The following is a 24,322-nucleotide window of genomic DNA, read 5'->3' as shown; positions in this document are numbered from 1 at the left end:
TCTAGCCGGCACAATGGGGCAAGAAAAGGAAAGAAAAAGCATACAGATAAGAATGGAAGACCTACAACATATGTTCACACAAAAGCATGTAGGTGATTGTTTATAGCAACTCTGTTTGTAATAGCTATAAACTAGAAACAACCAAAATATCCAGCAACAGATGATTAAGCAAATGATACATCCATAGCATGATTAAGCAATGGTACATCCATACCAAGGGTTAACCATACCCAGTGATTAGGCAAATAGTGCATCCATACCGTGGGTTACTACTCAGAAGTAAGAAGAAATGAACTAGTGATACCCACAACAACTTGGATGGACCTCCAGAGTGTGAAAAAAGCCAATTTCCAAAGGTCACATGCTACCCCATTTATGTGATTCCATTTAGGTAACATTCTAGAAATGACAGAATTATGGACAGAAAACAGATGAGGGATTGCCAAGAGTTAGGGATGGGGAAAGGTGTGTGACTATAAAGGAGTAGTATGAGGGATGTCTTTGTGGTGATGAAAATAGTTCGGTATCTTGATTGCAGAAATGGTTACATGCATCTACCTGTGTGACAAAATGGCACAGAACTATGCACATGCATTGTACCAATGTCAAATTCCTGGTTTTGATATTGTACTATGATTATGTAAGATGTAACCACTGGAGAAAATTGGGTGAAGGGTGCAAGGAACTTCTCAATATTTTATCTGCAACTTCTTCTGACTCTAGAAAAATTTCAAAATAAAAAGTTAAAAATAACTATAACTATATAACTATGTATAACTATGACTATATAATAATTATAACTATATGGTTACAGAAAATGTAAAGAAAAATACACGAAATTATTTGGTAAGAACTGTCATCCAAATGGAAAAGAAAATCTACTACAGTTAAGTTGAGAATTAACATTTTGTAATTCCCTACCCAACTTCAGTTCACTAATAGGAAATGAATAGCAATCTTAATGACAAAATGGTGTAAATGCTCACATATCAGCATATAATACATAAGCTTAAACAGTGCTTATTAACTGCCAGCTGCTGTTTTCCTGTTTACATATATGAACTCATATATGTAATCTGTCCTTTGGAATCTGTTCTTAGCATCAGCAAAGATTGTATAATGAAAAGGAATGTGGCTTAGCCTAAGAGAGTAATGCAAATCCTTGTAATAACACTCTGATGTAGGTACTATGACTATGCTCATTTTACAGATGTGGAAACTGAGCCAGAGAGATGGTAATAATTTCCTCAAAATCTCACAACTATACTGAGTGGCAGAGCCAGGTTTTAAATCAAGAAGGTTTGGCTTTAGAATCTATGGCCTTAACTGCTAAGCTGTCTCTTATATACAGATTTTCCTTTATTGTCTTCCTTTGTTCTATCTCCTGGCTCTTAAACCACAGTGTAAATAATAATTAATATAAATGTTGTATATAATATCATACTGACTTTGCTTAAAGGGTAGTTTAAAGGATTTTCAAGGGTAATTTTAACTGTGAGTTATTCTTATCTTGTGTTTGACTTTAAAGACTAACCTTCCTGTAAGATGCGACTACACCCTAAGCTCTTGGTGTTAAGTGTGTGTGTGACCTGACTGGCATTTTTGGGGCTTGGTTTTTCATGAAGAAATCAGTAGAGGGCATGGTATAAGGATATCCCATCAGGTTTTCCTCTAACAATGAGCGTGGCTTGAGCCTAGGCCCCCTACTGAACTTGACATAGAAAATCTTCTGCATCTACATGGAAGAGAATATCCTTCTTAATGTGGTATACAGAAGTCTTGGCAATTTGGAGAGTGAGAGGCTGAGTAATGGCCAAGTTTGGGAAAATCCAGAGTGCTTGCTCAGGATTGACTGAAGTCTGTGCAAAACAATGGCTCCTGAATTCTATTTCTGGATGGGTTCATATCAATCCTCAGTCAGCTTTCCAGAAGAGAGGATATTTCACAGCATATAAATATTAAAGCATCTCCTTAAAATGTTGGATAATTATGAGTATACCATTAAAACTATCTTTTCTGGCCCCTTTTCATCCCACTGATTATTTATTGTTTGAAAAGATAAATACAGAAAAGCAATTGACCTAACAATGGCCTATTCTTGATTACACTTTGCATTAAATACAAAAATTATAAGGAGAGCACTTTGGAAACTGTCCTTAGCATCAGCAAAGATTGTATAATGAAAAGATATGTGGCTTAGCCTAAGAGATTAATGCAAAGCACAGGTCACAAGAGGCCTGGAGTAAGTGTGGTAGATCCACACAAATCTAGCACTACTACAGAGAAGTAGGTCAAAGCCCAAGGCTTCTGATATGCTTTTGTACCCCGCAGGCTTGAGCAGGGTGTTTTGCACAAAACATACATATTTTTTTTTTAGTGGGATGAATGAATGAGTTAATGAATGAATAAATGAGGGAGAAAGGGAGGAAGGGAGAAATATCTGGCAGGTCAGCAGCAGCATGCATGCTATTTGCACATGCTTAGTAGTTTCCAACATTTTTGACTGCAATCTACTGTGAGAAATGCATTTTGCATCATGTCCCAATACTCAGCTATACACATACCCTATGTCCACATTTTACATATACAACTGCAACAAAAATACAAAACAATGCTTAATTACTTACAGTATATGTAATGCTCTTTTTCCTTTAAATTCTATTAACAAATATTCAATAATCACACTACATTGATTTTAAGATGTACTAACAGGGTATAACATGAAGTTTGAAAAACCCTAGCATGGCTGGAAGCTCATGCATGAGTTTTGGAGTAAGACTTGGGTTGAAACCTTAGCTCTGCCGACTTATTATCTGTGTCACCATAGGTAAGTTTCATAATTTCTCAGAGCCTCTAGTTTTTCACTGGTGAAATAGATTCCTACTCCACAGGATTTCTGTCATCTTTCTAAAGCACACATCTGAACATACCAACCCTACTTTAAGCATTCCCTATTGCCTTGGGCTAAAGTCTAAATGTTTTATCTTAGATTATCTGGCCTTTAACAACATGGCCTGTGCTAACTTTCATCTCTTGCCTCCAGCTGGCCCTGACTTACACTCTACACTCCAGCTCTTCTAATATACGTGGTTTCCTAAATGTACCATGTTTTCTCTGTGGGCCTTTGTGCATGCCCTTACACACACTGTTTCTAGTTCTTCTTTAGGTCATAACATGGATTCCTTCAAGGAGCCAGATCTGCATTCAAGCATCCCTGGCTCACCTTTATCATAGCATATCACTGTTATTATTCCAGATTGTCAGCTGCATCTCTCTGGAGGGTAAGAAACTCTGGATTCTGTGCCATTCTCTTTGTGTTATTCTATGTCGAAATGAAGAAATTCTGTATATCCCTTCCAACCTTTTCTTAGTAAACAGAATTAGTTAGATGAATATATCCTAAGGATCAGGTCATTTGTTTGAAAAGCATCCCGGTCAATGCTTAAATGCTTAAATGACAGCTTTAATAAATCAGGGTAACCCTTTGGCAAACATTCCTCAAACATGCCCATTTACCCCCAGTGGTTGAGGATAGGGGGAAGGGGCCTTGAGAATGGATGGTCACTGAGTACAAACCCTCTTTGCCTAGCTCATGCATAATAAAGGAGAAGATTGTCTACATCTGTCACCCCTGGACACTGACAATTTAGGCAGATATAACTAGTATAGTCCCAAGGGAAGGGCTCTCAGACGACGGGAAAAAAAAATTAATGAGAACATCAAGTTTTAAAGAGATGGGATGGAGGAAAGTAGAGTTAATGGTATATCAGTTACTATTAGCATTTATCTAGTCACAGAGATTCTTTCATTAAAAGATTTCTCATTATTGTTTAAAAGTCACTTAAAAATTGATGGTAATATGTTCTAAGAAAAAAAAATCTGATTGCTTTGTTCAATTGATGAGTTAACTCTCTATGGAAATGGCATTTATCACTGGGATTCCCACATTGAAATGTGATCACTTTTGTTCCTTTGTAAAAACTAAAAACGAATCTCTAAGTAATCTACTGTATTCACTGTTCAAGTCCCTACACACAGCCACACGAAGTCATGAGTCAGAGGTGAGAGCCAAAATGCTATTAAACTAAACTAAAATTAACTGGAAAACTCACTAGAGAGAAAGAGACTAGGTACAAACACCAACAGAGGTATGAGCTGTACATGACAATGCTGTGGCTCAATGAAATGCTGAATCTCTGAAATTAACAAACTGTTGTGACAAAGAGATATCAACTATCCTACATTGCCCCAGTGATACAAGATATGTTCACATCCAGCTGTTCACACAGCTACAAAGCTTCCTGTTAATGATTTTTCTATCCCTCATTGCCCTTATTTTAGAATTCCCAAAGCACATGCTTTTTCAGTGGTCATGAAAATTAGGAATGTATGTCCCCCAGTTGCCTCTAGGAGTTATTTAGACAGAGCGGTGAAAGGGAGGTGGGGATGGTTAATGGGTACAAAAAAATAGTTAGGAAGAACAAGCAAGACCTAGTATTTGATAGCACAACAGGGTGACTCTAGTCAATATGAATTTAATTGTACATTTAAAAATACATAAAAGAGTATAATTGGATTGTTTGCAACACAAAGGATAAATGCTTAAGGGATGGAGATCCCGTTTTCCACAATGTGATTATTACGCATTGCATGCCTGTATCAAAATATCTCATGCACCCCATAAATATATATATATATATACCTATTACATACTCACAAAAATTAAAAATAAAAAACGTAAAACAAGAAGTTGTTCAGGCTGAAATATTTCTGCCTGAGCTATAAAAGAGGGTCTACATAATAAGGACAGCCTCTCACAGGGAGTTAATAAGAATACATTTGATGAAAGTACTATATACTATGAATCTATAACTTTTGCATTATTAAAGGGAAGTGAAAAAAAAAAAGAGAAAAGACATCTAAAGGTAATCTACTTGTGATGGATTCCATAGAGTGGCTCCCTAAAAGCCACTCACTACTCAATTCTCTCTTGACTTTGTTTACTGGAAAGTTGAAGTTCTATTTTCAACACCTTTTTGCAACTAGAGTAAATCTTTTAATGCATGTTTTGCCAATGAGAAGTTGTTGGCATCTTCTGGGGAATCTTTTCAAAGGGATGAACTTGACTAGCACGTTCCATTGGCCATTTGCCCCTTTCTCCTTTCTCCCTGGAAGGTGGACATGAAACTTAGAGTGGCTACGGCCGTCTTGGAATCATGATGCAACATGAAGAAGAGGCTTTGCCACTGGGAAAGGCAAGAGAGGAAGAGGAAAAGAGACCATCTAAATTCCTTAATGGGCGAGACACATGTGTATCAGCTGAGTTTTCTATTGTTTACAGTCAAACAGGATCTGACTTGACACTGTTGTTATTGACAGTTCTGGGACCCACAGAAATTGGACTAGTCCGTTCTGTGGATGATTGTTAAGCCTGACTCAGAACCAAATGGACAATCAAGTGACATGGTAGGATATTGCCTTAGTTCCCGATGATGAGCTTAGGGACATCTAATGAGTTATGGTTTGTAACAAACAATTGCCAAAATAGCTCAGTGTGTAATGAATGCTCTCTTCACTTATGCAGATGATACGACTGATCTAACGGAATCTGCACTGTTGGGCTGGGTGCAGTGGCTCATGCCTGTAATCCTAGCACTTTGGGAGGCCGAGGTGGGCAGATCACCTGAGGTCAGGAGTTCGAGACCAGCCTGGCCAACAGTGAAACCGTGTCTCTACTAAAAATACAAAAAATTAGTCGGGCGTGGTGGCAGGCGCCTGTAATCCCAGCTACTCAGGAGGCTGAGGCAGGAGAATTGCTTGAACCAGGGAGGCGGAGGTTGCAGTGAGCCAAGATCGTGTCATTGCACTCCAGCCCAGGCGACAGTGCAAGACTCCACCACAAAAAAAAAAAAAAAAAAAAAAAAGAATCTGCACTTACATTTTTTAAGTTTTCTTGCCTTTCATCTCCTCACTTGCTTTTCTGTTTCTACTTTTTCTTTCTGATGATTGCAATACACTGGCAGGAGTTGAGGCTGGAGCTAGGAATTAACCATTAAACATGGGACCCTGGAACAGATGGACTCTAACAGGTTCCCAAACCTATTATTTTAAATGGTCAACAGCTAGATGCAATCAATAACCTTCCTCAATAGTTATATTTAGTTCAATAATCTTCTCTCTATATATACCAATAATATGTAATACAGTCTGATAATATATAGTCCAATAATCTTCCTAAATATACTTGACATTTATTGAGCCAAACACTGAAATGATTTCATTTAATCCACGAATAAACCAGACAAGAGAAGGTATACTCATGTCCTCATTTTACAGTGAGAAATCAGGCTTTGAAAAATTAATACATTTGAACCAAGGCCCTGGAAAGATAAATCTATAGTCTCAGGTCTTTCTCACACTGAATGCGCTTACAATTTCACGATTTTTACAACATATCCCGTATACACCTCTATTCTAATGGAACATATTATATTGTAATTATTTGTTTAGGAGATAGTTTTGGCTATCAGACTGAGTTCCTTGAGAGTCAGATTGCTTCTAAACTTGTGTGACCTCTGGAACACAACAGATGCTCAGTAAAGGATTCCTGCAAAATTAGTGGATACATGCTGGAAAACCAAAGCTGTTTAACTGGAGCAATCAGGAGCTGTGCGCTGTTTGCCACTTTAATTTTACAGCTGCCATGTATCAGTCACTAAGTATTTAGTAAGCAAATACTAAGTGCCTCTAAGTGCCTGGTATTACATCAGCTCACAGAAAGTGTTATTTTGCATAATTAAGTCTAAATGGGCACATTATTTATTAATATTAGAAAGAGGAAAAATAAAGGGGGCCAAGGTGCAGTGGCTCATGCCTGTAATCCCAGCGCTTTGGGAGGCCTAGGCGGGCAGATCACCTGAGGTCAGGAGTTCGAGACCAGCCTGGCCAACATGATGAAACCCTGTCTCTACTAAAAATACAAAAAATTAGCCGGGCATGGTGGCAGGCACCTGTAATCCCAGCTACTCGGGAGGCTGAGGCAGGAGAATCCCTTGAACCTGGGAGGTGGAGGTAGCAGTGAGCTGAGATCGCGCCACTGCATTCCAGCCTGCGCAACAAGAGGGAAACCCTGTCTCCAAAAAAAAAAAAAAAAAGCGGTCTCTAAGATTCATCAAGAGCAAATAGTTCCCCACTTGTTGCCCAGGCTGGAGTGCAATGGCACAATCTTGGCTGACCGCAACCTGTGCCTCCCGGGTTCAAGCGATTCTCCTGCCTCAGCCTCCCAAGTAGCTAGGATTACAGGCATGGGCCACCACGCCCAGCTAATTTTGTATTTTTAGTAGAGATGGGGTTTCTCCATGTTGGTCAGGCTGGTCTCGAACTCCTGACCTCAAGTGATCTGCCCACCTCGGCCTCCCAAAGTGCTGCGATTACAGGCTTGAGCCACAGCGCTCAATCGTAATTCCTTTTCTTGTTAGGGTTACCAGAATGGTAAATCAAAGGATTTTCACAAACATGGTGTACCTCGTTATCACTAAGATAAGTTCAGATGAACTGGAAAATGCAGACTAGATAATAGCAGACTAGATTAATAGCTAACTGAAGATCCCAAAGAGTGTTGATTAATGGAGGTCTCAAGTGATGAGATGCTGGGATTGTATTTGACATTGATCAATGATCTTATCAATGACATGGAAGAGCCCACAATGGTTAAATATGAGGATGGTACAATCTAGGGAATAACAAATACATTGGAGTACAAAAATCAATACTTTAAAATATCTTTATTGGCTACAACAATGGGCTAAACCTAACAAGTAAATATTCAACTTGGATAAAGAGACTATCCCACATTTTAAAAAGTTATTGTACCAATATAGGATTTTGTAAATTTATTGGGGAATCTTGTTTGACAGCAACTTAAGTGAAAAAAAACAGACATTTAGTTAAAAAGTGCAATATAAGCTAATAATGACAATGGACGTAAAAGCTTAGGCCTCATTAATAAGTGTAAAGGATTAAAATCAAAGGATACCCAGAATCCCACTGATTTCTGTGATTTTCTGACCATATCTGAAATATGGTACCCAGTTCTGCATGCCATGCCCAACAAAGCAATCATAAACTCAATAGACCTTAGTGTACATATTCCCCAAATGGCTGCCAAGAGGGCTGAAGGTGTGAATTATAATTTAAGAAGGGGCTAAAACAGCTGGGGGAGTTTATGCTGAAGAAATGATTATACAAGAAACTTCTCAAGGTCATTTGCTGTGTTTTCTACATCCTTCTTAAGGCCAGTGCTGAGCACAGAGCCTGGCATATGTTTAGAGTTCATAAATGTTTGTTAGTGAAGGTGGTCATAGCAGTCACTTTAAATATCTAAAAGGCTGTGAATGAGGTTTAGATGTTGTGTCCAGGTAGCTCAACCCAAGATCCCTGGTAAAAGCTACAGGGAGACAGTGTTTGGGTGGGTAAAAAGTGGGCATTTCTACATCAACTAGAGTGATCTGAAAGAAAAAGGATGCCTCATGAATTTTATCACTGAAGTATGCCAATGTGAGTTAGGTGATATTCATGAGGCAGTTCGTGGAGAAGATGCCTCTGATGAGTGGGACGTGAGGCTTGACCACTGAAGGTGCTAGCCAACTTTAAGATACTGTTAAATCAGCCCGGTGCAGTGGCTCACACCCATAGTCCTAGCACTTTGGGAGGCCAAGGTGGGCAGATCACGAGGTCAGGAGTTCCAGACCAGCTTGGCCAACATGGTGAAACCCCATCTCTACTAAAAATACAAAAAATTAGCTGGGTGTGGTGGTACACATGTGTAATCCCAGCTACTTGGGAGGCTGAGGCAAGGGAATCGCTTGAACCCAGGAGGTGGAGGTTGCAGTGAGCCAAGATCGTGCCACTGCACTCCAGCCTGGGCAACAAGAGTGAAGCTCCATCTCAAGAAAAAAAAAAAGATTCTGTTAAACCATTCATTCATTATTCCAAACATATTTATTGAGGACAGACTGCCCTGGGAACTGAGGAGACAGGGTGAGCAAAAGCAGGATAGGTCCCTACCACCATGAAGCCTGAAGCTGAGACCAGTGGTCTCCAAAATGGGCTGTATAAACCCTATTTGAGGGAGGAAGAAAATAGCAGAACCACTACTCATGTTACAATTTGTTAAAGTCTCATTTTAAAATTAATTTCTCTATTTGGTATATGTCTTATATGTAATATATTAGTAGGGTAAATTAGTATATATCCGTTAGAAACAAATGCCCATATTTTTAGAGGTTAACACCCAAAAGCATTTTTTTTTTTTTTTTTTTTTTTTTTTACTGATAGTGTGTGCAATCAAACCCATTTGGCAACCTATAGAAATGAATGTCAAATTGTCACACAAACTGATGCAAAACTGCATTTGTGTTGTGTGCCACACGTACCTTCTAGCCCCCTATTTGGGACTGTTTTGTCCTCATCCAGACATAAAGTTTTCATGTTCATACACAGTGGGAACCTTTTCAATGCTGGCATTGTGGTGGAAAACTAACACATTGTAAACCGGAGTAATTGTCAGGCTCTGAGGGCAGGATTTAACCCATGCTATGTTCAAATCCTGGAAGAACCAGCATTGTGAAAATCCAGTCACGTGTCTCTGTCCTGGTGGTAGAAATTTTTTTTTAAACCACTGTCATTTATAGATGAATCTTTTATAAGGCATTTTTTTTTTTCTAAGATGCGCTGAAGGTTCAGGGCCAACCTTTGAGAAGCAAGTAGGTATGAGACCAAAGTCGCCTCTATTAGAAAGCTACTATGGACCACATACACATGATCTGTTCCTATGAAACAGAGATATATGGACAAATAGGGTATGTTTCATATGGAGATAGAAAAAAATGCAAAATGTAAAATCATATTTAACCATCACAGGATGCAAGGCTATATTATTATAATCTTCCCTTTTACAAATAAGTAGGTGAGGATAAACCGCCCATGCTATTAAACAGCCTATTGAATTCCAGGATTATATCTCATGTCAAAACCCTCAGTGAGCTCTTCCCCAACCCAAACCCTGCCCCACCTCCCTCAGGATGGAGTCCAAACTCCTCATCAAGGCCGGCCAACCTCTCTCATCTGCCTTTGGTCAGCTCTGAGGCCATCCCACGTTCTCTCTTTCCATTTACCCCTCCCACCAGGTTTCTGTTTTACTGAGAGTCTTTCAGTCCCCCTAACACATCATGCTTCCTCTCCCCTCTGTTTTCACCTTTGCTGCCTGGCCCCAGCCAGTACCCTGCACTTACTCTTTGGTTGCACTTTCCACACTGTGTTCTCACTGCATGTTTAGGTCTTTGTATTGCCATTGGATCCTAATCTCCATAATGGAGGCAGCGTAATCATCTTTCTCCCAGTTCCCTGGTGAGTCCAGTACTGAACTCAGGCCCTGGCCCTTAGCAGATACTCAATAAGTATTTGTTGAATTATATGCATGAAAATAAAAAATAGTATCTTGGATAAATCATGCAGCTTATGCAGGAGTATTTGGAAGTGGACTGGACCCATATCAGCTTCATCCCCAAACCCATGATTTAATCTGCCATTATATGTTGGGAGCCCAGATGGATGCTTCTTTACTTATCCAGGTACTAATTTCCTTAATATGGTTTGGATCTGTGTCCCTGCCTAAATTTCACGTCAAATTGTAATCCTCAATGTTGGAAGTGGGGCCTGGTGGGAGATGATTGGATCATGGGGGTGGATTTCCCCACTGGTACTGTTTTTGTAATGGTGAGTGAGTTCTCCTGAGATCTGGCCGTTTAGAAATGTGTAGCACCTCCCTCCTCTCTGTCTTGCTCCTGCTCCTGCCATGTAAAGACCTGCCTGCTTCCCCTTTGCCTTCTGCCATGATTGAAAGTTTGTGGACACCTCCCGAGAAGCTGAGCTGATGCCAGCATCATGCTTCCTGGACAGCCTGCAGAACTGTGAGCCAATTAAACCTCTTTTCTTTGTAAATTACCCAGTCACAGGTATCTCATTATAGCAGTGTGAGAACGGACTAATACATTCCTCAAGCAGGAAATGAGAGTGTGGGTCTATATCATAGTGTGGGGTAGGGAAAAGAAGACTGTAGAACAGAGAGATCTAGGATAAAGTCCTGATTCCATGCTGTGTGACCTTGGGCAAGTCACTCATCTTCTCTGGGCCCCAGTTTCTGCAGTAATCATATGAGAAGGTCACTCTAGACAGTCTCTGAATTCTCTTGTTAGCTCTGAAATACTGTCAGAGAAGGAACTTCAAAGCTGCAACTTTTGCATTCTATAACTCTGCTCTCTCTTTGTCACCAAGAGCTCACTCCTTAAGTTCTCACCTCTTAATCAATTCTCTTCTCATTATAATTCTCCCTCTGGTCCTACTTAGCTACTAAAACTGTTCTCTCTAAATTAACTGATGACCTTTTAGTGGCCAAATCTAAAGCCCTCTTTTTAGTCCTTATTCCACTGAGCTCTCTGAAGCATTTGAAAGCCTCATGTCTGTGATATCTGCTAAACATCTTTGTCTTTGTTTTAAGCTAAAGTTTTGGGCTGCTTCTTATACTCTCCTGACTCCAACGCCACTCTCTTATTTCAAGCTCCTGTCCTCATTTGCTACTGTAATCATCTCTTACTTTGTCTCTTAGTCTAACCATCTTCTTCTTTGTCTGCCATCAAGTTGGAAGAGCTATTTTCCCAAAACACAAATCCATCAGCTCATTCCCCAATTACGACGCTTTAGTGGCTCCCATTGTCTATGGGATTGGCAAATACATCAAAACCCCCTACACACTTGCTACCACTCATCATTCTGGAGTCCAGGAAAAATACCCCTATTCAGGCATAACTTCAGAACCATTCTTTTTTCTTTTGAGACAGGATCTTTCTCTGTCACCCAGGGTGGAGTACAGTGGTACAATCAACAGATCACTACAGCCTTGGAATCCTGGGCTCAAACCATCCTCCCACCTCAGCCTCCTGAGTACGTTGGACTACAGGTGCATACCACCACACCTGGATAGTTAAAAAAAAAAAAAACTTTTGTAGAGGCCAGGTATGGTGGCTTATGCCTGTAATCCCAGCATTTTGGGAAGCCAAGGGGGGCAGATCACCTGAAGTCAGGAGTTTGAGACCAGCCTGGTCAATGTGGCAAAACTCTGTCTCTACTAAAAATACAAAAAATTAGTCGGGTTGGTGGCTTGTGCCTGTAGTCCCAGCTACTTGGGAGGTGGAGACATGAGAATCGCTTGAACCCAGGAGGCAGAGGTTGCAGTGAGCTGACATCATGCCACTGCACTCCAGCCTGGGTGACAGAATGAGACTCAAAAAAAAAAAAAGAAAAATATTTTGTAGAGATGGGGTCTTGCTATATTGCTCAGGCTGGTCTCCAACTCCTGGCCTCAAGTGATTCCCCCTTACCCCGGACTCCCAAAGTGCTGGGATTATACTGTGCCTTGCCTCAGAACCTTCATTAACACAGATTTCTGGACAGCCACTACCAATCAATAAGTAGCAGCCTAAGATACAATCCATTAAATCACAAACTGACCCCAGCCTGCTTTGCAGCCCCTTTTCCTATCACTTTCCTTCCCACCCATGCTCCATGTCTGGGTGCTTCTGAGCTCCCCTAACAGGCCTGCTCTTTCAGGCCACTTTGCTCTTGTGCGTGCTTAATTATTCTGCAAAGAAAACAATTCCTCTACTGCAATTGCTCCTGTCTGACTAAGCCTTCTAGAGCCAGTTCAAATATCACCTCTGTTTGGAGGACTTTCCTGACTAGCTTAGGCAGAGTTAGAAAGGAAAAACTTCTTTTCCTTCTATTTACAAGACATTGCAATGATCCATTTCTACATGTGTTGGTCCTCTATTCACTAGATTATGACCTCTTCTGGCCTGGGACTGTTTCTTAATCATCTATCTTCCCTAAAGCTTTCTACAGTAGTTAGAACACATTAGGTGTCAAATACATACTTAATAAATGAGTGAAGGAATGAAAAGATGAATGGATGAATGGCATTGCCCTCTAACAGTACATATGGTAGGTTTAGAACTTGTAGGTTCCTGCTTACAGATACTATTAGGGAAACTGCCATAGCAACTCTTCTTAGACTTATCTGGGCACAGGCATATCAGGGAAGTTCAGAATTTCATTGAAAAAGGAGAGTAATAATAATAATAATAGTAAAAATGATGATGATAATAGCTAACATTAGTGAATGCTTACTATGTGCCAGGACAAAATCGGCTTGCTTGAAGACTTGAAGAACAAGGAGCAGGGCAGTCTTTAAGTATAATTAAAGGTAAGAGCAGGATAAAGATAATTCTGAGTATAAAGAGTCACATTTTGATCTGCTATCCAAAAATAGGACAGCAGTGTAAACTCTACTGAAAGCAGCTTTAGATCACTTTTAATATAAAGGGGTCAGAGCCAAAAGTAACACTCTTTTACACATATGTCTGGACTGGGCAGTCAATAATGTTTTTTATATCATTTTATAATGGCTGCAGTTATCATAAGAATTTATTTTCTGGTCACATCGACATAGATTAGTTAGTAGAGTTTCCTAAATAGTGTTCCAAAGATCTAGGGGAAACATATGCTTTAGGTGACAAAAATTTGGGGGATGATGCATGCTGGTTGTTGGATGGTCCTCTTAGAAACTCAGAATGCATGTCAGCATATTGGGCATAAGAAGACTGCAATAAGAAAACCTGTTCTTCCCAGGCCCGGTGGCTCACGCCTCAAATCCCAGCACTTTGGGATGCCGAGGTGGGTGGATCACGAGGTCAGGAGTTCAAGACCAGGCTGGTTAAGAGAGTGAAACCCCGTCTCTACTAAAAATTCAAAAATTAGCCAGCCATGGTTGCAGGCATCTGTAATCCCAGCTACTCACTCGGGAGGCTTAGGCAGGAGAATCGTTTGAACCTAGGAGGCAGAGGTTGCAGTTAGCCGCGATCGTACCACTGCACTCCAGCCTGGTCGACAGAGTGAGACTCCGTCTCAAAAAAAAAAAAAAGAAAAGAAAAGAAAACCTGTTCCTTGTGGCTTACCCTAGAATTCCTAGAATTCCCCATATGTATTTGACATGTGAATCCTTTTTTATAAAATGCCTCATATTTATTTCCATGGAATTAGTATTGGAAAATACTGGCTTAGGAGGTTCCTATAAACAGTCCCTCTGTGTTGGGATTCTAGCTGTGGAATATGCAGAGAGGATTGTTATGAAGACCTATCTAATTTAGGGAAGGTAAGATTGACTATGGTTTGGGCCAGAAGAGACTCATGCCTGGTGTTATTATTTATACGATAAAATTCAATCCTCTCTGAAGGCTGGGGAGAAAAATCCAACTCTTAATCAATTCTTTGAATTAGCAGTTTAGTTATTATGGCTATATCACAGTCATAAAAATTTATATTTTCATTTTGTCCCAAAGAAAAACTTGACCATCTTTCTTTAATATTATCAACCTGGAAGCCTGACAGTAAGGATTAAAAATTGCTCCTTCCTTCCCACTTGGTTATTGGAAAGGCTCTGAAAGGTAATCAGTCTTTTGAAGCTACACTTTACAGTCTGCATAAAAATGCCATGATTTCCCTTCCTCTCCCCAACCTAATTGAAAGTGCATAATATCACCCAGCTGGGGAAATGTAAATGGTAAACATATGCAATATATCATGCTATCACACAAAGGTTGGTTACTAATAGGGACTGGGTGGTTGTCAGAACCCTAAGAAGTCCGGAAAACAAGTCTTTTCTTCATACAGAATGAGAGCTGTCTGTGCCTGCTACCATTCTTCCCCAGCACCTCCCTCCAGACGTCAAGCTAGTCAGATTAGTCCAAGATCAGTCAACTCATTCCTTGCATGTGTAATTCCAAGGGTCACCTAACAATGTGTATTGACTAAAACTCTCTTACATCAGTATTTCAAGACATGAAGCATTTTACTTTTGGCAGGAGGTGGGGTTGGAATCATCTTGTTCTCTACCTACTTCAATTGTACTGACAGATGGTCCTATTATCTCTCTCCTTAGCTGCTAAACCTAAAGATCTGTGGCCTTGTCACCTCTTATCTTTCTCTACTTCATCAAACTCCTATTGCCAAGATTATCTCTTTTTATACCTCCGATCATCCATGAATATCTATACGGGGTCACCTTTCCCTTGAGTACAAAATCCCCATCTTACTTTTCAAAGGCCTCTGCTCCTCTGCAGCTATCTATAATTCCCACTTCAATTACACCTTCTTGGAAGCTATCATTTTCTCTTTTCTGACTCTCCACCTCCATGTGCCATGCCATCTTCCTGAATAAATCTTTTACAATTGGTCTCTTAGGAGAAAGGACAATATTTGTTCAAAGTTTTCATCATGAGATGTCTGTCACAATATTCCTTCAAAAATGGCTCCCTGTTGCATCATGAACTCTGCTACTACTATTCATTCATGCCATCTTACAATTGGCTATTGTTTTATTTTTGATGGTGGATATCTTACAGGTCGGTCAAAGGATGGCACTTGTCTACGGTACTGAGTCATTTCAGTTTTAATTGATTGAAGGAGGTATTTTTTATCGGTTTCAGCAGTAGAGATGATTTGAAACATATTGAATTAAAGCTACATTTATCTTTCACTAAGTTTATTACCTGTCAGCTGGAGCCAGTGGATGGTATGGCTTGTTGACTTTGGCATAGAGACCCTCTAAGTGGTCTCTTTCTGGAGACAGTGGACGGCCATCCCGAGGGTAACCAAATGGTCCAGCTCGAGGGGGAGATGGAGATCTAAAGACATTTGCTGATGTGCATGGCTCCTGAAAGTGGTTCACTCTGGCATAATTGGGGTCCGTTTCATCATCATCCATATCGTACACTGATCCAATTGCACCAGTAGCATAATCAAGAAGACCTCTTGCCTGCTTTTCCCTTAGCTCCTGATGTTTTGCTCCAATCCTGAAAAATACAGTACAGGTAGCAAAGATGTATGTGAGTTTCATATGATAATACAATGAAATACTCTCTTGAATTTATGTTAACTCTTCCTCATCTCTTAGCTGTCATTCTCCTGTTTACTCAAGATCACAGCATGCAGAAATGCCAACAGCATAAGAAGATTAATTTTATATATCTGATCTTTATTTGTTACAGGGTCTTTACTTTGATAGCAATGCTATGGGTATTTTGATATCTTGCCCACTGATGACTAGGCTGATAGTAGCTTCAGAGGCTGATTTTCATTCACATTCCCTCCCCACAGATGGCATGTGCTTGTGGGAACAGTGCATCTTTGGTTCGATATTATAGAAGCCCTTCTTGGGACAGGGATGCATGTTAACAAACCCATCAAAATCCTGTAGTTTTTCTATGACTTCAGTAATTTAGTGCCCTAGAGTTCCTGTGTATTCTTCTAAAGAAAAGAACTTGTGAAAATTGATTTAAATATGAAAAAGAAATACAGAGGCTTTCTGGTCACTAAAAGCAGTGGGATCAGGGATAATTTATAAGAGACTCTAAGTTTTTTGGTTATACAAATGGGGATTATTGTGTCTCATTATATAGGGGCTAGGGACAGAGTAAAATAGTGAAGAAATTAATAGGTTCCTGACAGAGATGAATTGGCACATATAAGTGAATTAAACACCATTACTGGCAGAACTCCACAGTGCTAAAGCCTTAAGTGATATTACAAAATGCTAGTGCTAATCAGTGCCACTGTGCAGTCTACTGGGAATGGAAGCAGAAAAATATACTTAGGTGGATTCCAAATCCATCTGAATTTTGAGAATTTGACATTTAATCTGGAAAGTGTTAGATCAGCTCTCCTAAATTCTCAGTAATGTATTAAAATGGAAAGGTCACTATAGCCTCTTACTGGACAATGGTGATCTTGATGGTGTGAGGTCTTCAGCACTAATGAGAAAAGAGTGTAAACCTTGTCACTGGACAAAGAAGGGGCACTGTGTACAAGAGGAGAGATAAGACAGCTGGCTCGGGTGGCTAAAGAAAGTCAAGAAAAGATGGGACAAACTTGATGTCCTGGGCCCAGAGAATATAAGAGGGCTGTGGGCTAGAAGTGAGTGATCTGTATATGACTGGAGACATACGGGAGGCCTGGACCAGTTAAAAAACAACAACTGAAACCCATCAGTATCTTCCCCCATTCAAACAAAAACAGCTGTTTTGCACATGGAAGCTAGTTTTATTTTGCAAAACATCAAATCCTTTGTAAAAATCTTTAGAAGGCAGGATTTTCTGAGGTATTTTTCTCTTTTGGCAGAACAGCATTTTTGTTTTTTATTTTTTTGAGTAAGGAGGAGAAAAGAAATTGGGCAATTTCAATTGGGAAGCAAAAAGCAAAAAACAAAAGAAAAAAGAATAAGAAGGCATGAGACCAAAACCAAAACCAAAACAAAACCCCAGCACCTATCCTCAAGTTACAACAGATGAAAATAAATGCCAGGATATATTATTGCATATCTCTTTTGATTAGGCCAAACCTGTGCCCTACACATAAGTAATTAGAAGAATTTATATTTTTGCATATGGCAACTTGAATTTCCAAGGGATTCTGAATTAAGATGAAAGGAAGATTACACAGTAGGGTACCCATTAAGGGGCCTTGCCTATTCCCTTTCAATGCATGTTAGTCCTAGATTCATGGATGTTTGTTTTGAGTAATTTTTGATAAAGAAGATAACTTGCTCCATTCTGCAACAAAACAATCTTTCCAGAGACAGTGCAGACTCAATTATCAGAGAATGCTTGCTGCACCCTGATGATAGGGATGGATTTCCATTGCAAATAGAGCAAAGGACATCAATAAAGTTAGGGGGTAGGATTCTGTGTGGTTGCTATCCCTCATAAGTGGGATGCCTTCAAGAGAAATCATTCAGCAGAAAGATGAATATCTCATGGCTGCCTCATGGGGCTACACTTGTGTATTAATGGAAGAGGAAAATACTAAGCTTGATTTTTAAAAATCACAGAAATAGAACACTGGTATCTGTGTTCCTTATTTCATCACTTCTCTTTCTTAGAGGTTTTCTCATTAATTAAACTTGCTGAGTACGTGCAGAATCTGAGACGAAAAGTACTATGTGTATGCCAAGCAATATTTTATCTTATATTTTTCCTTTCTGAAACACAACCGTTTCTCTTTGATACTCTGCACCAGTGAGTGTTTCAGTAACTAATTTCATAGTAATCATTCAACAGGTAAAATAGTAATTTCTCTGAACAATCATTATTATGTCATATATCAAGGTCCCTCCATGTTGAGGAGGACAAGGTAATCTCTGAAAAGGAGTGTACGGTGGCAGAAGAGACCAAGACAGAAGCGTCAAGGAAATTTTTTTTTTTTGGTAGCTCTGACCCTCACCCCCACCCCCAATTCATGTGAGAATTTTAATTGTTTATAGTCATTTCCACTTAGAGTTTTCCTTACCACTGGGAACTCAACCTGTTAAAATATTTATTTTTCAAAAGATATCCTTTTTTATTTGACAGTACTACCAGTTTCCCCATTCTCTGAGCAAACTGCCTTTGAATTGTTTAAATCTCCTCTTTCTCTGTTCCTCTGTGGGAACATTGCTGCTTCTTTTCTCCATAACACCTCTTGGGTATCCTCTTTTATTTCCATTTCTTTCATCATAGTCTAATGTTCAGGCTTTTATATTGCCCAGATCTGCACCATCCAATATAATGGCCATTAGCTGAGTGTGGCCCTATAAAATTTGAAATAATTCATATCAAATCAATTTCTCAGTTTCACAAACCACATTTCAAGTGCTCAGTAACTACATGTGGCTAGTAACTACTATATTGGACAACACAAATAGAGACTAATTCCATCATTGCAGAGCGTTCTATTGGACTATACTGGCCTAGATTATTCTGAGAGTTTTTGGTATGTCACCTCATCCCACTTTAATATATACCTTAAAAGGCTCTGGAATAATCTTCCTTAAGGAGTATTTCTGTCATATCTGTCAGATTGAGGATCTCTAATAAGAGATGATAATAAATGATGAAGTCAAGTAAGTGACTCTACTTCCTTCCCTGAAACTCTGTATGAACAAACACTTGAGAAATTGGGAAGAAAATTCCATCTACAGTGGAATTAGAAAACGACCATAATCTCATGCCTTGCTATGAAACTTGGACTCAGCCCCAAAGGTGGAGTGCAGTCGATATATGGCTGCATGTCCAGCCATGTATACATTTCACTGAAAATAAGGAGGGAGTCTAGAGGGGTACAGTCAATAAACTTTAATATACTCTAAGGATAGGAATAGGACCCTGGAGTTGTAGGGTAATTCTTTGTGGGGATCCACCTTCAGAATGGAGGAGAGGCAGAGACAGAAGAGAGATATTTCCCCTGAGCAGGTCTCCTACCTTAAAAATAAAAAAAAAAAAAAACACTTCATGGAGGTGAAGTAGTGAGAAGAGAGAAGTATGAACCTGCTTTGTATCTGATAGGCAGAATTAGCAGAGTTATATAACCCACACTCATCAGAATAGGACCAATAATCTAGATGACTTCACTAAGAAGTAGGCTGATCTCAGACTAGCTCTCCCAAAACAGAAAACCATAGAAAACAAGCCCCCAGGGCAGAGTACCCAGCAAATCTGGCAAAAGGGTATTTTGAGAGATCATGTAGAATTGAAGCTGCTGGTAACCTTAGATCACTATGCCCATGTTATTTAATACTATATTTTAGTACAGATTTTTTTTAAAGAAAATAAAACTTCCATAGAAGATAATATAAATTTAATGGTCATACTTAAACACAGTAAAAGAAAATGTTAGAGCTTATTGCATATAGTAAGCCTAAGTGCTGTCTCAAGAAGGAGGAAAATCAAGTAATTGACAAATGCAGGCAAACTCATGCTGGCCTCTAATATAAATAAAGATAAAAGAAAAACACTCTCAAACATTTGGAAACACAGAGGGAATATGGTACTTATTGACCTATCTTGAAAAACTTATTAATAATGGAAAACAGCAAACTAAGAACTGCATCAAAATGAAGAATTCAACATGGTTGCTACGGCCGTAATGTCTCCCAAAATTCATGTGTTGAAATACAGTCTCCATTGTGGTAGTATTAAGAGGTGGAGCCTCTTGGGAAGTGACTAAGCCATCGTGAAAAGATTAACATCTTATAAACGGGCTACAGAGCACTAGCTAAGGTCCCTCATTGCTCTTCCATTGTTCTGTTCTTCTGCCAAATGAGGAAATCTAGGCAGCACCATCTATGGGCAACACGGCCTCACCAGGCACTGAACCTGCCGGCACCTTGATCTTAGACTTCTCGGTCTCTTGAACTATGAGAAAATAAATTTCTGTTCTTTATAAATTACCCTGTCTCAGGGTTTTGTTATAGCAGCAAAAATGGACGAATATAAAGGTGAAGCTGTGGAATAGCAGGTCTGGAGGTAAGCAATACATTCATTTAAATATAAAACTAAGACTAAATATCTGTGGGAACAATAATTATAGAAAAAATGTAAATATTATAAACTCTGATAATACAAAATATAAAAAAACACTAATGAAAATCACAAGTTAATAAGGAAGTAATTTAGGAGAGAGTACCCTATCTTTATTTTCACCCTTCTTCATTTTCTCACTTTACAAAGCAGGCATCAGTAGTTACTGTCTAAAATTGATACATCAAGAAACAGAGGTTTGAATATATTAAATATAATTACAAAGAAACCACTAAAACCCAAATTTCCAGCAGGAGAGAAATACACAAAATAAACTCTTAACCATATAGCAGAAAATAAAAAAGACATAGCAGTAAAAAAGAAAGTAACAAAACAAGTTGACCAAATTTATGTTATGAAAATAAATGTAAATGGAATAAATTTCTTTATTATAATTAAAGGATCCCAGGTATCAAAAAGAAAAACACACAAAGTGCTATTATAATAGTAAAAGGTGGGAAACAGTCTAAATATGCATTAAGAGGGGAATAGAGAAAAGTATTATGCAGCTGTAAAACATAGGGTCATACTATTCCTATACTAAAAAGAAGTAAGATGATGTATGTAAGGGTGAGGGTACTATACATATAAATGTTTATATGATATATATCCTTGCATATACATAGAAAATGTCTGGAAGAATACACAAAAAATTCCTAAGTGGTTGCATCTAGAGAGTGGAATTAGAGGTAGCCTTTATACCTTATATGCTATTTGCATTTTCTAAATTTTTAAGATAATTAAAAAATAAATTTAACTTAATTTTCGATTCAGGGGGTACATGTACAGGTTTGGGTATACATGGGTATACTGCATAATGCTAAAGTTTGAGCTTTTAGTGAACACATCATGCAAATAGTGAACATAATACTCAATAGGTAGTTTCTCAACTCTCATCCCCATCCCACCCTCCCCAAGAACATTTTAAAAACTTAAAAAATATAAAAAATTTCCTAACAACTACAAGTTGTAGTGAATAAAAATGTTTTTGAAAACATTAAATACCCTGTACCAACAGGCATTTTTTTTCTTGTGAACTTGATTTCTCATGACCCCTTTGTCAACTCGGTTATGACAATTTTCTTCAAATTATTGTTCACTGAACTTTTATTTGGTCTCTTTAAATCAACTGCTTTTCCTAATATTACTCATGTCCCATTAATCAAATATTGAACTCTAGTTTTCTCTGGCATAAGGACTTAACTTATTCATAAACAGCTCCACAATGACCTTAACAATTCTTTGTCTCCTCTTCAACTCATACATCCAGTAAATTCTCTATTAATATGAAATTGTTATATGTCACTTTGTAGAAAACAAAACCAAGTAAAAAACTTTTATGATTTATTCTAGACCTTCTGCTTCCATAACTAGATTACGGGCTCCTTGAATGCATCAAGAGTGTTCTTCCTGCTAATATTTGGTTGACAGATTAATTTATTCAATATTTTACTGACATTATACTATATACTAGAAAACAAATAGTCTCTGACTATCAAGGGAGACATAAACAAGTAATTATAATTCAATGAAAAAATAAATAATAACTAGAAATGCCTAATAGGCAAATGAAAAATGTATCATACATCATCAGGGAAATGCAAATTAAAACTACAATGAGATGGCCTTACTAAAGTGTAAAAGAATGACAAAAACAAATGTTGGAAAGGATATGGAGCATCCAGAACATTCATACACTGCTGGCGGAAGTATAAAATGGCATAATCCCTTTTGGAAAAGGTCCAGGAGTTCTTTCAAAACTAGACTTTCACTGATGTTAGGACCCAGTGATTCACCTCAGGTGAATTGAGAAAAGAAATGGCAACATATGTTTACCAAAAATTCATGAAGAGTGTTCAGTAGCAGCTTTATTCATCATAGCAGAAAGTAGACATAATTCAGCTGTTTATCACCAGGAGAATGGATAATCAAACTATGGTTTATGCACACAACAGGAGATAAATCAGCAATAACAAGAAATAAACTACAAAAATAGCCAACAGCAGGGATGAATCTTAAAATTATCATCCTTAGTGAAAGAAGTTGGACAGAAAAAAGGGTTTACTATATACTATATAATTCCATTTGTAAGCAATTCTAGATCAGGCTTTTACCTATGAATGGGAAAAAGTATGAAGGAACATCCTTGGGTGCTAGAAATGTTCTGTAACTTGACATACATTCATTAAAAGAGAATAGAGAATATTCTTCCGTTTCCTAAGATCTGAGCATTTCACTTTATGTAAATTATACCTCAATTTACCCCCCTTTTTTTTTTTTTTGAGACAGAGTCTTGCTCTTGTCGCCCAGGCTGGAGTGCAGTGGCGTGATCTGAGCTCACTGCAACCTCCACTGCCCAGGTTCAGGTGATGCTCCTGCCTCAGCCTCCTGTGTAGCTGGGATTACAGGTGCCTGTCACCATGCCTGGCTGATTTTTGTACTTTTAGTAGAGAAGGGGTTTCGCCATATTGGCCAGGCTGGTCTCGAACTCCTGACCTCAGGTGATCCACCTGCCTCAGCTTCCAAAAGTGCTGGGATTATAGGCATGAGCCACCATGCCCCGCCTATATCTCAATTTAAAAAGAAAACACAAAAAGAAAAGGCAAAAATGCTGATTATACTATTTATACCTTTTATAAACTAACAAATTTAGATTCATTATTTATAAATTTAGTTATATATAATTCTCTTTTAAATGCATTATCTAAAAGCAGTTATTATAACAAATTAACAGAATATAATTGCTGGGAAAATATTTAAATTACTTAAGCAAACACACCCCTTCTCAAGCAACCAAAACACTTCCAAAATTTTTTGAATGATGAATGCAGAAACTTGTAATAGATGTAAAACAAGCTGTCTAGTCTTTACAGGATATTTATGGATGAATAAGAATGATTTGTATTATCAACATCAAAGGCTGGCCTACAAATTGGTACTTTATGAAAAAATATGTTTTTAGTAAGTAGTATAGGGGAAAGTGAAACAGGAAGAGGTAGTAGGAGTTTTTGAAGGGAGTTTACATTATTAAATATATATTATTAAATACAGCAGCTACTAGCTACACATGGATACTGAACTCTTGAAGTGTGTGAGTAGTATGACTAAGGTACAATATTTTAATTAATTAAAATTTAAATAAATTAAATTTATTTAAAGGCGCTAAATTTATTTAAAGGAAAGGCACTACTGAAAATATAAAATAAAAGGCTTGAAGAAGAAGAAAAGAGTTAAACTACATAGATAACAGGAGAAGAGTGTTCCAGGTAGAGAGACAGCAGATATAAAGCCCCTGAGGCAGGCATGTGCTAAAAACAGTAAGGCCAGTGTGAGGTAGTGAGAAGTTGGAGGAGGCCAGAGAGGAAGCAGGGACTTAGGGCAAGCAGGGCCTTGAGGTCCATGGTAGAGTTCGGTTTTTACTCTCAGTGAGGTGGGAAGCAAACTAGAGGCTGCGAGCAGTGAAGTGATAGGCTCTGACTTACGTGGTAAAGGGCTCTCTGACTGCTTTGTTGAGAACAGAGTGAAGTGGGCATTTCTGGGTGAGAGAAAACTGTGGAGAACAGTTAGGGGGTTACTACAACAAGCCAGGTGAGAGAAGGTGATGGTTGTCCATACAGGTGTATCATTGGAGATGGTAAGAAGCAATTGGATCCATGAGCTAAAAATAAAACTGGTTTAAAAACAAAATTCTGTAATTAAGACTGCCCTTCAAATGCCTCAAAATAGAAAAGTTTGCTATACACAAGAGCCCATCCTGTCCAGTATCTCATCTATCTAAAAAGATGAACTGACATCAATAATAATATTAGTGATATATT

At 38.6% G+C, this 24,322-nt stretch overlaps 1 protein-coding gene across 1 annotated transcript in view; it reads right to left on the bottom strand.

Annotated features, from left to right (window-relative positions):
- Positions 1-24,322, bottom strand: part of PARD3B (par-3 family cell polarity regulator beta) — a 1,081,037-nt gene that overhangs the window by 167,958 nt on the left and 888,757 nt on the right. The window contains exon 20 of the mRNA XM_030803127.1: positions 15,663-15,965. Coding sequence (XP_030658987.1) covers positions 15,663-15,965 — 303 coding nt within the window. The remainder of the gene's footprint in view (positions 1-15,662; positions 15,966-24,322) is intronic.

Source organism: Nomascus leucogenys, chromosome 22a, assembly GCF_006542625.1.
Source record: "Nomascus leucogenys isolate Asia chromosome 22a, Asia_NLE_v1, whole genome shotgun sequence".
Taxonomy (NCBI): domain Eukaryota; kingdom Metazoa; phylum Chordata; class Mammalia; order Primates; family Hylobatidae; genus Nomascus; species Nomascus leucogenys.
This window is presented reverse-complemented; position numbering and strand designations above follow the sequence as displayed.